This window comes from Diabrotica virgifera, chromosome 2, assembly GCF_917563875.1.
Source record: "Diabrotica virgifera virgifera chromosome 2, PGI_DIABVI_V3a".
Taxonomy (NCBI): domain Eukaryota; kingdom Metazoa; phylum Arthropoda; class Insecta; order Coleoptera; family Chrysomelidae; genus Diabrotica; species Diabrotica virgifera.
This window is the reverse complement of record NC_065444.1, coordinates 176,612,580-176,630,300: the sequence shown is the minus strand read 5'-3', so window position 1 is coordinate 176,630,300 and position 17,721 is coordinate 176,612,580. Positions and strand designations below refer to the sequence as shown.

The 17,721-nt window shown below is 31.2% G+C and overlaps 1 protein-coding gene across 1 annotated transcript in view; it reads left to right on the top strand.

Annotated features, from left to right (window-relative positions):
* The window catches only part of LOC114334767 (calbindin-32), a 702,339-nt gene that overhangs the window by 398,581 nt on the left and 286,037 nt on the right, over positions 1–17,721 (top strand). Inside the window, exon 5 of the mRNA XM_050644936.1 lies at positions 8,766–8,851. Within this exon, the coding sequence (XP_050500893.1) occupies positions 8,766–8,851 (86 nt within the window). The remainder of the gene's footprint in view (positions 1–8,765; positions 8,852–17,721) is intronic.

The following is a 17,721-nucleotide window of genomic DNA, read 5'->3' as shown; positions in this document are numbered from 1 at the left end:
TATCATTATTAAAATAAACAATAAAATATTTAAAATACATATATTTCACGAGTTTTTATATAGTTACTATATCTGAAAAATATCGCCCAAGTAGTTTTTACACAATTATATTTGTTTATCCCATTTAAGACATTTTCGTTGAGACAAGTATTTATTATATTCCGAACTGCAGCGGTACCTATATCAATTTGTTTTTTTGATATTTTAAACTGACTTCTTCAAGATAAAATCAAAATAGAATTTTATGCTATGTTTTAATTTTAAAACTATTTGGCAGTTTTCATCTTATATGTTTTTTTCCAAAATTCGATGGTCGACATATTGAGAAACGTCCTCAAAAAACGTTAAAATTAGCTTTTCACGGCATTTCTAATTTTTTGTTTGCATTTTACGCTTAAATTAAGCATTTTACGAAAAAAATCACAAAAATAACTTTCGTCTTAGAATAACCCAAATTTTTCATGATTTGTTTAAAAATTGTTCAGTTTCTTTTGGGTTTTAATTTTAATAAGTTTTCATGTTAACTATGCATATATTAAACTTAATTTAATTCTAAATAAAAAAAACTCAACCTTCATTAACGAACTGCTTAAATTTCAGCTGTAAATGTGCATAAACAATTACGCTATGTTTAAAAAGAGGAGAAAACATAAATGTACCTCCGGTGCTGTGGGTCACATAAACTTCTCTCTTATTTAAAAAATAAATGTTTTTTCATGACCGTTCAGATGTATTTTCTTTTTTTTTTGTAAATGTTAAAATTACGCAGGTAAATTAATTGTTTATATGGCGAAAAAAATGGTACCTACTTCATTATGATGCATCAGCTATATGTACAGCTGGTTCCAAAAATAACGATACGGCTCTTAAAGCGCGTTTTGTAGAAAATTGAGCAGTGTATTTTAAAGGATAAATACTTATTATTTACATACTGTCACTGTCACTGTCAAATCTTAAAATTTGTCAGATAACTTATTTTGTTCAACCTCAAAAAATGGTTCCACATGCTAGCAAAGAACTAAAAGCAAGAATAGGGCTTTTCATTCACAGTCATTTGTTTCGAGCTTCTGTCATGTGTCACATAATATTAATATATCTACGTAATACGTTATTGGTATATACAATAATACAAACCACAGACGTACGAAGTAGATATATTAATATTATGTGACACATGACAGAAGCTCGAAACAAATGACAATCGATGAAAAGCCCTATTGTAACGAAATTAGAAGATCACTATGTCGCTATCGTCGGTTATAGTATTTTTACTACAAAAGCGATATTACGTAGGTCAAAATTTTTGACGTAAGAGAACTGTCAAAACATTAGAATGTGACTGTTCATTATTGCCATGTTTATTATAAGTCACATTCTAATGTTTTAACAGTTCTCTTACGTCAAAAATTTTGACCTACGTAATATCGCTTTTGTAGTAAAAATACTATATGTCACTATGTCGGTTGGTCACTATCTGCCGTAGCGAACCATTTTAACGTAAGCAGAACAACAGTTTTCAATATTAATAAAAGATGGAGAGAACAAGAAACTCTCGAAAGAAAGCAAGGTTTTGAAAGACCAAAAATATCTACGGCTCATGAAGATCGTAAGCTTTTTGAGGGATTAGAAGAGAATCCTTTTAATATATGATCTTGATATTGATATTATTTTAATATATGAATAATTCATAATTAATTAATCAGTTGTTTGTTGTTTGTTTGTTTATTTTATTATTTTTCTGTCATAATAAATATAATGTAATGTCAGATCAATCAAATACACTGCTCAAAATAATCAAATCTTACTAAGAGTCGGATCAGTTTTTTTTTCGGAACCAGCTGTACGTAAATAATTATTAAAAATAAATTTTTTAAAAACATGAAAACTTGAGACTTTATGACGAGAATGAAATCAAAAAAGTTACGTTTGATAGTGACAAAGCACCTGTACAGCCATTTAAAAACCACTTGGCTGATGGAGAAAATTGCCTGTTAAACGTGTTTATTTATAATATTTAGGTTTTTCACAATACTGAAACGAATAAAAAAATTAGCTTTTTCTACGAGCGTGCAAAAATGTCTACTTTCGCGCACGCATTTTAGTTTAGAAAGTTTCACTTTTCCGCACGCGTGTTACTTTACCGCACGCGGTTTTTACTTTTCCGCACGCGTGTTAATTTAGATATGTTAATATGGCCTTAAAGTTTTAAAGTAATTATAATACATGCAATAAACTAATGTTTAGATATTATTTACTAATTTATTTCAAATATATCTTATTGTGTTCCTGTTTTAATGAAATTAACGCGACAATTCTATGAAATAAAATTATTTTGACATAATATTCGAAAGTCAAATCGGTAGACAATAACAGTCGTTTTGAATCATCGTCATGGAAACCAAGATCGTCGTCATGCTAACTAATTATATTGAAAGTTTGGTTTTGACAACCTTGTCAAAGAATTAATTTGTGTATGTATTTTCATATTAATTAAATTAATTGATTAAGATTTGGTAATTTTTTAAAGACTCTTAGAAAAAATATTGTTCCTAACTCTTGCAGAAAGTCTCTTTTCCGCACTCGACTGCTTGCCGAAATCCCGCTTCGCGTCGTTCGGCAAACTGCAGTCGCGTGCGGAAAAGAATGACTTTCTGCATTTGTTAGGAAAATAACTATTTTTTAAATACGAAGTAAAAAACCATGATGCAGTAAAAATTCCAGTACCCAAGAGATTTTATGCCTTTTCTATTAATATACCCCAGATATTGCAGTTTAAAAAACTGTCAGTAATTTTTAGATTTTCAAGCGACTTTTTGGGCCCCGTTTCCTGGGTTATTATCGTAATATAATTTTCTTTAAGCTAAAGGAGTTAATATGTTTACCGTGAAAAAAAAAATGTAAATACTTCGCCATCTGCATACCCATTCAATTATTAGATATTGCTAGGGTTCGCCGTAAGTACGCAGTTCTGCAAAACGTGACTATAATAAATGATCCGAAAGGGTCTACTTCTGAAGTATAACAAAATGTATTAGGATAATGGATATTATATTTATATAGTCAGTTCATATAAAAGTTTTTATGAACCTATGGAATTAAAAGGAATGTTTTTATATTGCATTTTATACAGGTTCTCTTTATATAGGGTGTCAATTTGAAAAGTTGCCACCCCCTATAATTTAAGTCCCTATAGAAAATCTAAAAATATACAAAACCGCGTCAAATTTATTTGTGAGGGGAACATTTTATAGACCAGTTTTCAACCAAATTACTTTAACCCTCTAGCGGGGGCGGACACAACCCCCAAAATCTTTAATTGAAAGGGGGTTGAGTGATACCTCATTTTAAATATCGTTCGATTACTTTTTCAAAAATACCACATACATTATATTTCTCCTCAGTAATTTTGGAAAAATCAAGTGAAACGGTACAGATATTAAACATCGAGTTCAGAACTCCAAAATTTTTTTTTGGAGAATTGAACTCCAAATTAAATTTTTTTTGGGGTGTTGAAGTATTTAGAGTGTTTTTTTGAAGTATTTTTGGAAAAATCAAGTAAAACCGTAAAGATATTAAGTATCGAGTTCAGAACTCCAAAATTTTTAGATTATTGAGTACAAGATTTTTCCAAAAGTACAGAAAAGAAATATAAGGCATGTGGTATTTTTCAAAAGGTAATTTAATGACCTTCAAAATGAGGTATCACTCAACCCCCCTTTCCGTTAAAGATTTTGGGGGTTGTGTCCGCCCCCGCTAGAGGGTTAAAGTAATTTGGTTGAAAACTGGTCTATAAAATGTTCCCCTCACAAATAAATTTGACGCGGTTTTGTATATTTTTAGATTTTCTATAAGGACTTAAATTATAGGGGGTGGCAACTTTTCAAATTGACACACTGTATAAACAAAACGTACAGTCACAAAAATGAAAGAATACCCATGAACGATCACATCAATAACTTAGTTTGTATTTGCTGTCTTTGTCTATAAATAACAAACGTTTGTTATAGAAAAAGACAGCAAATACAAAATAAGTGATTGATGTGATCGTTCATGGGTATAGGGCTTTTCATCGATTGTCATTTGTTTCGAGCTTCTGTCACAGGTTGTATAATTTGGGTCTAGGACATTTCGCCGTCGCCGTTTCGCCGTGGAGCCATTTCGCCGTCGCCGTTTCGCCGTCGAGCCATTTCGCCGTCGCCATTTCGTTGTTAGCATTCGTACTTATAATTTCGGGATGATCATTACTTGTCTATGTTTATAAGTTTTGAATGGTTTTCGAACGATTATATACTATCACTTTTGCATAATGAAGTTTTTTATTTTTGGTGCAGTAAAATAATTGAAATTGAAATCTGTAAATATTTTATTTCTCAGACGAAAACAATGTATAGTTGAATACGAAAATATGACTTGGTTTTACTAGCAACATCAGCATTTTATTTACACTGACATTTAGTATAAAAAAGTTAGTATGTTATCACGTTCTTGCGACATTTAGTATAAATAAAGTTAGTATGTTATCACGTTCTTGTAAACTTAACCAATGCCGGGATGGCGACGGCGAAACGGCCGACGGCGAACTGGCTCGACGGCGAAACGGCCGACGGCGAAACGGCCGACGGCGAAACGGCCGACGGCGAAATGGCTCGACGGCGAAATGGCGATGGCGAAATGGCGACGGCGAAACGGCGACGGCGAAACGTCCCAGTCCGGTATAATTTGTGTATAATATTAATATACACGGATTATACGACATAATATGACAGAAGCTCGAAACAAATGACTGTGAACGAAAAGCCCTATTCTTTCATTTTTCAGACTGTATAATTTATTTATAATGGTAGAGGATCAAAGTATGCTAAATACGCAGTCACTCGAGCGTTATGGGGACCTATTGGGTTGTGAAGAGTAGGTTCTAAAACCAAAAAAAGTTAAGTAAAGTTCTCCATTTTAGTGGGGACTTTCTATTTTTAATTTAACGTTCCATTTTCAACAATCGGTTTTTTAGATTATAGCGCCATCTATCCATAATTTGAAAAAATGTTTCGAATAAAAAATAATTATTTTTAAGTAAGGAATTCATATCTGCAATAAAAAATAGGGGCTTCCATTTAAGATTTTAAACTAACCCCCAACCCCACCTCCGTGGGGATCGTCTTTGGTGCCATTTGATATATTTTTCAAAACTATTAAATAAGTGTAGTTTACAGTTTTTCGATCGGATGTCCATTTCGCGAAATATCGCGGGATTCGTATTTAAAATCTCTCCGTAGGAAGTCGTGGTTGGTATCATCCGATAGATTTTTGAAAAATATTGACCACGTATTTTTTAGTTTTTCGATCTTTCATTCATTTTCGCGAAATATTCGGTTTTTTTGTGAAACTTTGGGACTCATTTCCTTAGAAATCGTCAATTTTTTAAAATATACACTGTTTTGCATGTACTTAAGGGACTTAAGTACTTAAGTTACCTCATCTTAATCTGAAGATTTCGAGTTTTTCCAATAATAGATTTATTTTTCGGCCCCACTTTAATGTACTCCCCTGCATTAAAAGCCAATATATGGTAGAGGTACATATTTAGGGTACAAGGTTTCTCCCCATGTAATAATTTGACGCGCTCGAGTAACTGCAAAAATCCCCGCTTGGGCTCCCCTACCATAATTGCATTTTAACACAAAGACGAGTATATTTGAATATTAGTTTAGCTAGTGGTACAAGTAGAACCCTTTAGTTTACTTACTTTTCCTCTGATTGTCTTTAATGGTTTGATAAGAAATGTAAAATATAACAAAATGAACGAAATCAATTAAGGTTCTAAATAATGCCAGGAAAGACACCAGAGTTAAAGAGATAATACAACGAAACGAGCCAAAATAATCATAAGATCAAAGAAAAGAATATACAATGGAGATCAATTGAAATGCATAGAAGAAAGAATAGAGAAACTAGAAATTTATATTAACCCTTAAACGCCCAAACATATGTAGATTCCATATTTATATCTCCAAGGGTGGATAAAAAATATCCATCTCGAAAATAGCTAATATATTTATTGCGGTAGGGGAGCCCAAGCAGGGATTTTTGCAGTTACTCGAGAGCGCTAGATTATCACATGGGGAAAAACTTTGTACCCTGTAAATGTACCTCTACCATAATAATATATTCGCTCTTAATACAGGGAGTTAAGATGAGGATCTTAAGATAAGTTAAGTTAAGTGCAGGCAAAACAGTGTATATTTAAAAAATTTGAAGATGTGGGCGGGGCGAAGGAAATGTTGAGACCCAAAGTTTCACAAAAAAAGCGAATATTTCGGGAAATGGACGTCAGATCGAAAAACTAAAAAATACGTGTTCAATATTTTTCAAAAATCTATCGCATGATAACAAGCAAGACCCCTCAAGGAGAAAGGTGGGGGTAAACTTAAAATTTTAAATACGAACCCCGCGATCGTTCGCGAAATGAACATCAGATTGAAAAACTGCAAAATACATTTATTCAATATTTTTGAAAAATCTATCGAATGACATCAAACGCGACCCTCCACTGAGGTGGGGTGGGGGGTTCCTTTAAAATCTTAAATAGAAGCCCTCAATTTTTATTGCATATTTGGATTCTTTACGTAAAAATTAGCAACTTTTATTCGAGACATTTTTTCGAATTATGGATAGACGGATAGAATCTGAAAAAACGATTGTTGGAAATGGAAAATCAAATTAAAAAATGGAAAGTTCCCCACTTTATGGAAAACTTAACTTAACTTTTTTATTTTAAGACCTAATCTTCACAACCCAATAGGCCCCCACAACGCTCGAGTAACTGCAAATTTGGCATAATTTCCTCCCCTACTATTGAGAGTTGTTACAATTAATGTTAAAAATTGAATTTAATTATAGTCCAGAAAGCCACTGAGCATCCGCTAGGAAAAATATTAGAATGCGGATTTTTTGCACAATCTTACTCAAAAAGGACTCCTTTTAACAAATTTGCATGTTGCCAGGACCAAAAGGTGGTCAAAAATTTTTTAAAAGTTTTTTTTGTGTTTTTTTTCCTAAAATTATTTTTTTTTGCATGGTAAAAAGTTTTTTTAGGTTTTTTGGATCATTCCAAACAGAAAAGGTCTTTAGTGACTTTTCTCTAAAAATGATAGTTTTTGACATATAATATTGCGATGCCGGCCATTTTTAACCCTCAAAAACTATGTGAAAAACTGAAAATTTGAATGTTGCCAAGGTAGGCAGATATTATTTAAACATCGATTGATGAAATCCCAAAGAGTTTTTTGCAATACAATATTCAAAACTCCTTTCTTTTTTAATTACTAATCTAGCGTGCGCGACAATATTTTCCACCGACAGTATGGTGCAAATGAAAGGAGTAAATTCGTTATTTCGTAAACCGGCGACTTTAAGGAAAAATCGCGGAACAGGTCGATTTTTATTTTTAAGTTATGATATTGTGTCATATATGGTATACTAGTGACGTCATCCGTCTGGGCGTGATGACGTAATCGATGATTTTTTTTAATAAGAATAGGGGTCCTGTGGTAGCTCATTTGAAAGGTTCTTCAATTCTCTATTCAGTAATGTAAACATTTACATAATTATTTATACAGGGTGTCCTTCTAATTCTTTTTTTGTCAAATAATTTAATTTAATAAAAATTTTTTGGAGACCATGTATAAATAATTATGTAAATGTTTATATTACTGAATAGAAAATTAAAGACCTTTCAAATGAGCTAGCACACGACCCCTATCCTCATTTAAAAAAATCATCGAGACGTCCAGAGGGATGATGTCACTAGTATACCATATATGCCACAATATCATAACTTAAAAATAAAAATCGACTTGTTTCGGGATTTTTCTTTAAAGTCGCCGGTTTACGAAATAACGAATTTATTCCTTTCATTTGCACCATACTGTCGTCGGTGGAAATAGTGTAGCGCACGCTTGATTAGCAATTAAAAAACAAAGGGGTTTTGAATATTGTATTGCAAAAATCCCTTCGGGATTTCAACAATCGATGTTTAAAGAATATCTACCTTGGCAACATTCAAATTTTCAGTTTCTTACATAGTTTTTAAGGGTTAAAAATGGCCGATTTCTCAATTTTTCAGTTTTTAATCGCTTATATTTCAAAAACTATCAGTTTTAGAGAAAAGTCACTCAAGACCTTTTCTGTTTGGAATGATCCGAGGAACCTAAAAAAACTTTTTGCATGTAAAAAAAAATAATTTTAAGGAAAAAAACGTTTAAAAAATTTTTGACCACCTTTTGGTCCTGGCAACATGCAAATTTGTTAAAAGGAGTCCTTTTTGAGTAAGATTGTGCAAAAAATCCGAATCAGAATATTTTTCCCAGCGGATGCGCAGTGGCTTTCTGGACTATTAAGAATCTTACGTTTATTAAATACAAAATTTTCTAAATTATTAATATAAGCGATGTAAAAACCTTACAAAAAAAATTACGAAGTACATCAAAATTAAAATACCAGTAAAAGCCAGTAGTTCATATTTGTCGATTTTTTCCACATCCTTCCTTTGTGCCTCCTCAATTATGTCGTATATGTGGATACGACATAATTATGAGGATTATGTTCCTGCCAACGAGAAATTATATAAAAGCCTTTAGTAACCTTCCCCTGAGTCCACCCTTAGTAAGTTTTACTAAGGGTGGACATTTTGTGCCCACCCCATAGTTAGTGCCCACCCCATATATAGATAGAGGTTAAAACATTAATAAAACCAATTAATTTTTCAGGTAATGGTTATATTGAAGGCGTGGAGTTAGATGGATTTTTACGAGAATTTGTTTCAAGTGCCAATATTTCAGATGTAGGACCAGAAGTAAGTAATTTTTAAAAACCTTATTAAATTATTAATTCCATTTATTAAAAAGCTAAAAATGGAGTGATTTTAATGCCTTTATATAGTTTGACATATAAAGTCTGTCCGACTTAGGTTCATACACCGACACACCTCATTCAGAACTTCGTTAAGCACAAATTTTGTAATTTACATGTTTACATTAACACTAGAAGGGCTGGCGCTTGACGCATACCGTCATTTTGACGGTCGGACTTAGAAAGCAGTTGTTCCTTATTTTAAATCGAGTTAAATGCAAACTATTATAAAAAACTATAATTAATTCTGACATTTTGCACAAATAATATATTTTTTATTTGCTTAGTACATTTGCCACATAAGTATTTTCCTCAAATATTACATGATTCACATGTTCACATTTTTTTTGCAATTAGTATTTATTTGACACTGCTTCTTCTTACTATTTACAGCAATTTCATCTACCGTGAAATGTTCAGGTGAAAAATGTGAACACTACTGGAGTCCGTGTTCTGTTTCACATATTCTGCTCGAAGTTCGCTAATAGTTTGTAGAACACAATCGTAGCGAGATATGCTTTTTTTGTTATTTCTTTATATAAATTCCACGAACTAATTGCTGACAATTTTTTAACACGTTGTAGAACACATGCATAGGCCACCTTTGGCTACCAGGCTTCACTGTATATTTGCGTGCCATTTGATGGACTATCCCTTTCAGGCCTGAATTTTTTGAGCGAAAATGAAGTTTTCCTTTGAATAAATACGATATACGGTATCTAAAAAAGGTGCAAAAATGCAGAAAAAAATTCATTGTTTGAATCTGTCACAAATGGCATGTCACGTTCGTGCGCTCTGGGCTTATGTTCTATGAATTCAGGATCGTAAGTGTATAAAAAAATTCATTTTTATTAAACGTAAAACACCATTAGGGCCAAAGAAAAATTATTTTTATAATTGTTTAATATGCTAATACATACTAACTAAAATAGAACAAAAAAATTTTGTTGAAATGTCATGTCTTTCCATTGCCTCTTTGCTGAAGAAGAGCTCGTTGAAGAAACAGGTTCTTCATCCAATACAGGTTCTTCATCTAATACAGTTTCTTCAATATCCTTGTCATCAGTGTTATTTTTAAACATTTGAACGTCAAAAGCAACATCATTTTCGCCATCTAAATCTTCTATTTCGGACTATTTACCATCATTTAACACCTCTAGAGCCAAATCGTGGGTGAGAGGCACACTTGTAATAATTATAAAAACTACTTTTATCATTAAAATATAGAAAAATTAGTAAAAAGTCAAACCAACAAGTATTTAGTATTTTAATTTCCTGCTATTAAAAATTGAATGTGTGACGGCAACTCACTATCGTGATATTCAACCATTACGGGACAAGATCTCTACAAACAAACCAATAATTTCTTAAATCTTGTTTATTATCTTGAAGTTGAAACTTTATCTATACCACAGCCCCGTTACAATAACATAAACATTTATAAAAAAACAAGATATCTTTTACTTACCTTTGCCGGTTTTGTCGTCAAAATACACAGCCTTCTTTATAGGGTATTCTATTGCAAACTAAGCACGAATTCGTTAAATAATTTAAGTTACTCTGACAATACACAATAGACACAACATATTGATATCATCTTTCCTATTAAAAATATATTTATTTTGATATTGATACCCACATAAACATGAGCTCGCCATCGTTGTCAGCCGGTCACGAAAGGGCTATATCAACACCAAATTTTGTTGCGTCATAAAAAGCAATCATTTCAAGGAGTATTTAAGCATCTTTACTAATTTTAATTTGTGGAGGATTGTACTCAAGATCATTACAGTTTTTGTCAGCTTTCCCTGGTAGACAGTAAGGTTTGTATCGTTGTCCGCCTTCAAAATAAACGACTCATAACGAGGGGCTCGAATGTCATAGGTTGACTAATTTGTCGTTTTGAAGACGTCTTCAAGGGCTAGGTTGAAAAGCTTTGGCGATATTACGTCTCCTTGACTCACGCCCCTTTTAATGGGGATGGGATTTGTATTTTCGTCTAGCTGTACTATCATAGTTGCAGTTGCATTTTTATATACAGTATATCCCTGTAAGTTGTATCCATATGGAAAATTTTTTATTATTAATTTTACGAAAAAAAGTTATTCTTCATAAAAAGCTCTGCATGGTCCAAAACCTAAGATTTAACCATTCAATTTCAAAGTATTTAAATATTATACGAGGTGTGTCAAAAAGTTTAAATTTTACTCAAGAGTAAAGTCGCTATATTTTTCACAATATAGTCCGTTCTTTAACGGTAAAATATTGCAAAACCTCTAAATTTTAAAGAACTGCTTGGATTGACATGAAATTTGACATACACATAGCTAACAAGTCAAAGAAAAAAAGTAATATTGCGCTGATATAAGCTTTTGCCCTGGGGGTAAAATATTCGTCCAAAGAAAGTCAGGAAATGGATAAACTGGCTAATTTTAAGTAACTTTTGTTCTGTAGAGTTTTTTCACTCACAAGTCAATACTTTTCGAGTTATTTGGCAGTGAACATGTTCATTTTTTCAACAAAATAACCACGATTCTAGACGGTTTTTCCCAAATAACTCAAATAGTAAGAATTTTGTCGAAAAAACATTCTAAGCAAAAATATAGCCTGTAAATAATTTAAAAAAATGGTGTATACATCACGTCTCTACACCTAGTAGAAGCAGAGCTATAGCTAATGAAAAATAGGTTCATATTCGTCAAATTCCAAATGGAATATTTTAACGTGAAATAACCAAAAATGAAGCACATTTCTGGGAAAACTCATTACGATTTATTTAAAGTGTTAAAAAAAGCTTCATTTTGGTTTTATAAAAAAAATTTCTAGCATCAAAATTAAACAAGTTGCGCTCAAAATAAAGTTAGTCCCTTTTGGTTTTGGTAAAAAAATCGAGAAAATCACACCCTAATTAGTATCTTAAATGAACTTAATCGTTACGACTTCACAAGTTCCTTGACTCGTGTATATATTATTTATATGATCTGTAAGTTTCATCGGTTCAAAGTCACTATTATTGAAAGGGCTGTAGTTAAAAGGGGTTTAACGAGTCACTGATCACGAATGTATGCAAATTTAGAAACATAAAATCTTAATCAATTTTTGTCTAACAGAAAAACAAAAAAATACATGATATTCAGAAAATCAAATGTGACTTTTTTTGTTTTTCGAGATTTTTGATACATCTAACAATTTTTAAGTTATTTTGAAAAAAAGCATATTTTTCAAGATTTAAATTTTTCAAAATTTTAATTTCAAACCAAATTTTTTCAAAAATAAGCTCTTTGAATCGATGAAACTTACAGATTATATAAATACAACATAAGTAAAATAATTTGTGGAGCGGTAACGATTAATTTCATTTAAGTTGCTAATTAGGGGGTGGTCTTCCCGATTTTTTTTTGCAAAAACAAAAGGGACCAACATTGTTTTGAGTGTAACTTGCTTAAATTTAATGTTAGAAACTTTTTGTAAAAACAGAAATAAAACTTTTTTAAACACTTTAAAAAAGTTATAATGGGTTTTCGCCAAAAAGTGCTCAATTTTTTGGATATTTCACGTCGAAATATTCTATTTGAAATTTGGTGAATATGAATCTATTTTTCATTGGCTGTAACTCTGGTTCTACGAGATCCAGAGACCTAACGCGAGACCCTATTTTTTTTACTTTTTTATAGGCTATATTTTTGATAAGAACGTTTTTTTCGACAAAATACTTACTTTTTGAGTTATTTGCAAAAAACCGTCTAAAAATGTGGTTATTTTGTTGAAAAATGAACATATTCACTCGCAACTAACTCGAAAAGCGTTGACTTGGCGAAAAAGCTCTATAGAACAAAAGTTACTTAAAATTAGTCACTTTACCCATTTCCGGACTTATTTTGGACATATATTTTTTCACCCCCAAGAGTGGGTTAAAGTCACCCCCAGGACAAAAGCACACATCGGCACAATATCACTTTTTCTCTTTGATATCTAAGCTATATGTATGCCAAATTTCATGTCAATCCAAGCGGTTCTTTAAAATCTAGAGCAAAAACCGTGAAAGAATGGACTAATAATGAAAATTGCTATTATAAAAAGTTGTTTGGAAAAACTATATTTTAGTATTAATATAAATATGTAATTACATCCTTCTAATTGAAATAAAAAATTTAAAAATTATGGATAACTAATGTTATTTTCATTTATTTCAATTCAGATAACTCTTTTATTATTAATTTTACGACAAAAGTGTTTGTCAATAAAAAGTTCTGCATGGTCTAAAACCTAAAATACAACCATCTTATGTCAAATTTTATCAATTTTATACGAGGTATGTAAAAAATATGAATTTTGCTCAAAAGTAAAATACGTTTATTTTTCACAATATCGAAAATTGTTATTATGAAAAGTTATTTAGCATTAAAACTATGTTTCAGTATGTAATTACATCCTTCTAATTGAAATATTCTGAACTATAAAGGTACTTTACTTTTGATCTAAATTTATCTTTTTTGACATACCTAGTATAAAATGAATAAAATTTGATATAAAATGGTTATATTTTAGGTTTTAGACCATGCAGGCAGAACTTTTTATTTGAGTAATCAGAATTGAAATAACTGAAAATGATGTTAGTTATCCATAATTAAAAAAAAATTCAACTAAAAGGATATAATAGCATATTAGAATATAGTTTTTAATTCCAAACAACTTTTCATAACATCAATTTTCAATATTGTGAAAAATAAAGCTACTTTACTCTTGAGTGAAATTCAAACTTTTTGACATACCTCGTATAACATTCATAAAATTTGATATCTGATGGTTGAACCTTGGATTCTGGACCATGTAGAACTTTTTATAAGGAATAACTTTTTTTTTCTAAAATTAATAATAAAACAGTTTTCCACATGGATACAACTTACAGGGACATACTGGATCTGTATATTATGGAAGTATTAGTTGTTTATATTATATCGAATCTATTATATTCTACAAATAATAATAGCTTGTCCTAAGGCCGACATCTCAATACGATCAAACGCCTTTTCATAATCTACGAAGGCAAATAATACGGGTAGTTGGTATTCATTTGCCTTCTCTATCAATGTTCTCATTGTCAGCAGATGGTCTGATGTAACATATCCTTTGCGGAAGCCAGCCTGTTCCACCGGTTGGTAATTGTCCATTTTTTAGGTCAACCGTTTGTTAATAGTTCTTATAAATAGTTTGTATACTTGGCTGAGCAACGATATAGGTCTATAATTCTGTAGGTCACATTTTTGCCCCCTTTCTGTGTAAGGGTATTATTAGACTTTCGTTCCAGCCTTTAGGGATTTTGCTGCTATGGAGACATTTAGTATGGAGACCTCTGTTAGTATAGAAATTGTTACTGTTTTGCTTGTTTTCAAGAAAATTTTTTAGTTCTTTTAAAGCTCTTTCTATTTCGAATCCCTTCCTATTTGGTAGTACTTCTGATCCCACGTTTTTTATATTTATTTTTACGTTTTCCTTTGTTGATTCATTAGGCTGGCTTTGCGAGCTATAAAAAGTTTTGTAAATGTCTTCGACTATCTTTGTTACTTTATACTTTGCTTTCAAATGGTGTTCGCTTTCGGTTACAGGCAATGGCCCTGTAATATTTTCTAATATTTTGTATTGACAACTACTATTCCATGGCTCATTGGCTCATTTATACCCTCCTATAAGACGAAGCTTCGAAGATGGCATTTGCCATGCTAAATAATCTTACACACTATCAAATTTTTTTGAGAACATATATAACCGTTGCCTTGTACCTATGTACATAGATTGACATATTTATATTCTAAATTAGGTTTAAGCCTTGCCGATTAATCCGTTGTTTCATGAAATATTTCACCCATTATTCAGCTCAATAATAAAAAAGTTTAAAAAAATATAAAATTCCACATCGCATTGTAAACACTAGAAAGTGTAATTATTTAAAAGTTTATTACATTCATTTTTAACATACATACTTTACATAAATCAAGTGCTTTTTTAATTCAGAATATTTAATATATTTGTTTAATAATAGAGTCCCGCAATCAGTAAAACAGTAATTTTTATTTTTTGAGAAAAATTATTTAAGTTAGGTCGTTATATTTTACTTCCTGCATTTTTAAAATGTTATTGTAATTTGGTAGTAAAAAATATACTTTATAAACACGAACAAGCACAAGCCACTAAACATCTTTTACTATTAAAAATTTATAAATACGGAAAAAGTTTAACTGTAAATCATATGAAGACTATAAAAGAGTAAGCACTAAAACTCACCAATTGGTATGAAAAACAAAAACAGATTACCTGGAAAGATTTACAAAAGGACTAGAGATGGATTTCTACGTACAACAGAAACAAGTATAGTGCTTCATAAGACGACAAAAAAGCGAAATGAAAGAACTAGTTGAAATAAAACACATAAAACAGGATACATAGGTGGCCATCCTGACAAAAATGTTTAAAAAAGAAAACGAAGAATCTCTACCAGCAACGGCAAATATAATAACTGATGCAAAGTCCGAAATCTCTCAAATAGATGGAAAACAAGGAATAAACAAATTAAAAAATAGGAAGTCGCCAGGGGAAGATCAAAAACCAAATGAACTCTTAAAATATGGAGGTGATCACCTTGAACAACAACGGCAACTCCTTATACAAAAATAATCACCACGATCAGAATACCAGACGAATGGAGGAGATCGCTCATGTTCTTCAAAAAAGGAGATAAGAAAGACCCCAATAATTATCGAGCAATAAATATTTTTAATACAACACTAACATTGACAACAACCAGTATAACAGCCATAGTTTTAGTGTTAAACCAGCGAGCCAGTTAAGCCAGTTAGACCAGTGTTAGCCAAAAAACCATTTTTTTTGTGTTAAACAATTTTAAAGAGGACTTATTTTAAATAAGGATATAAAATTTTGTTTAATATAAAGTTACATCTGTGCAAAATGTTCATAGCTTAAAGAAAGTGACTTATATAAAGTGTAGTGCGGAGTTGTTAAGCTAACAAAGAGGTACAAATTAGAATATTAAAAGGGTTCTTTAAACACTTAACCTGCGCAAATCGTATATCGTACAACTTTATTAATACTTCTATAATATTTATATTCAGTAGCTGGTTGTGCCTTTTTATTAAATTTAATGCTTTTCTTTAGTTCAATCGTTTGCATCAAATTTTTAGACGTTAATTTGACTGCCTTTTCTTCAGTGCAAATGAATGAAAATTTGCAGACATATGCATTCGCGGGAACAATACACAAAAAATATATTACGTGTATGGTAAAATACAATATATAAGAGAAAAAAAAAATACGACTACTTACTAGAGAACAAAGCAAGTGGATATTTTATTTTATTATAGGTCACTGAAGGTATAATCAACATTAACATGGAAAAATTGAACTTTATACTACGTTGTATAGTAAAAAACTTTCACAAAACTATTGATTACTAAAACGGTATGCAACATTTTCTTAATTTATTATTAAATAGATTTTATTATTAAAACAGCTGTTTAAAAAATGCGAGAGACAACCCCAATTGATCCGTTTTAATTATATATTAAATAATTACAGAACAATTAGAAATATCTACTAGAACAACACCATAATAGTAAAAGTAGAAGAACTAAATAACCCAATTGAGACTGGCAATGGGATAAACAGGGGGATTCTCTGAGTCCTATATTGTTTAACCTCATCGTAGATGAAATAAAAAAAAATGTAAGTATTAATAATACGGAAAGCTCGAAAGAGAAGTGGAAGATCAAGTGAATAGAGAATGTACAAAACAGTCATCAGACCAATAATAACATACGCGTCAGAAATACGACTTGGGGCCTGATTCTAATTCATTTCGACAGTCGCAATTTCAGTTCGACACCGCCATGACAGCCGCAGAGTATAGCGATTCTTATTCATTTCGATATTAGTTACAACTGGGGATATTAACCTTATCATGTTGAGACTGCTCAGAATTTGGGTTGGCGCTCCGGTTTATTGGAATTTGTTGATAGTCTAGGAAAATTATCGAAAAAATGCCATTTTTGGGAAAAATTATTTACCAGCTATTTTATTGCTAAAATCGAATCTTAAGATTGCATATATTAGTAATATGGGGTATGACAAGTCCGCAGAAAGTGTGTTATTTTATTTATAAACAAATTATCACTCCTAAATCTTCTTCTTTTTCACTTAGTGGTCCGTAACTAGTGTAACTCCTAAAATTTTTCCTTTGAGCCAAAAACACTCAAATAAAAAATCACCGTAATTTAGTTCTGCACAAAGTTACTTTTTTTCCGATTTCCTTCAACAAAAATTTTACTCAGAAAATCCGAGTTTTCCCAAAAAATCTGCAATTTTCAATTAAAATTTTAGGGAAGTACCTAATTATTTATCAATAATTAAATAATTGATGACATGAAAGATTTATTATAGTAGATTATACAGAGGGGCTAAATTATGGAATAAATTAATTTCTTTAAAACGGACGATTTTGGAGCAAAATCCCGAAAGAGGTCGATTTTTATTTTTAAATTACAATTTTTGGCATATATTTCATACTAGTGACGTCATCCATCTGAGCGTGATGACGTAATCGATAATTTTGTTAATGGGAATAGGGGTCGTGTGGTAGGTCATTTGAAAGGGCGTTCAATTCTCTATTCAGTAATATAAACATTAATAGCATTAGGTATTTATACAGGGTTGACAAAAAATAATTTTTGAATTAAATTAATTGGCGCAAAAAGAAGAAAGTATGTAATTTATTTAACTCAAAATACATTGTACTGCTGTCAG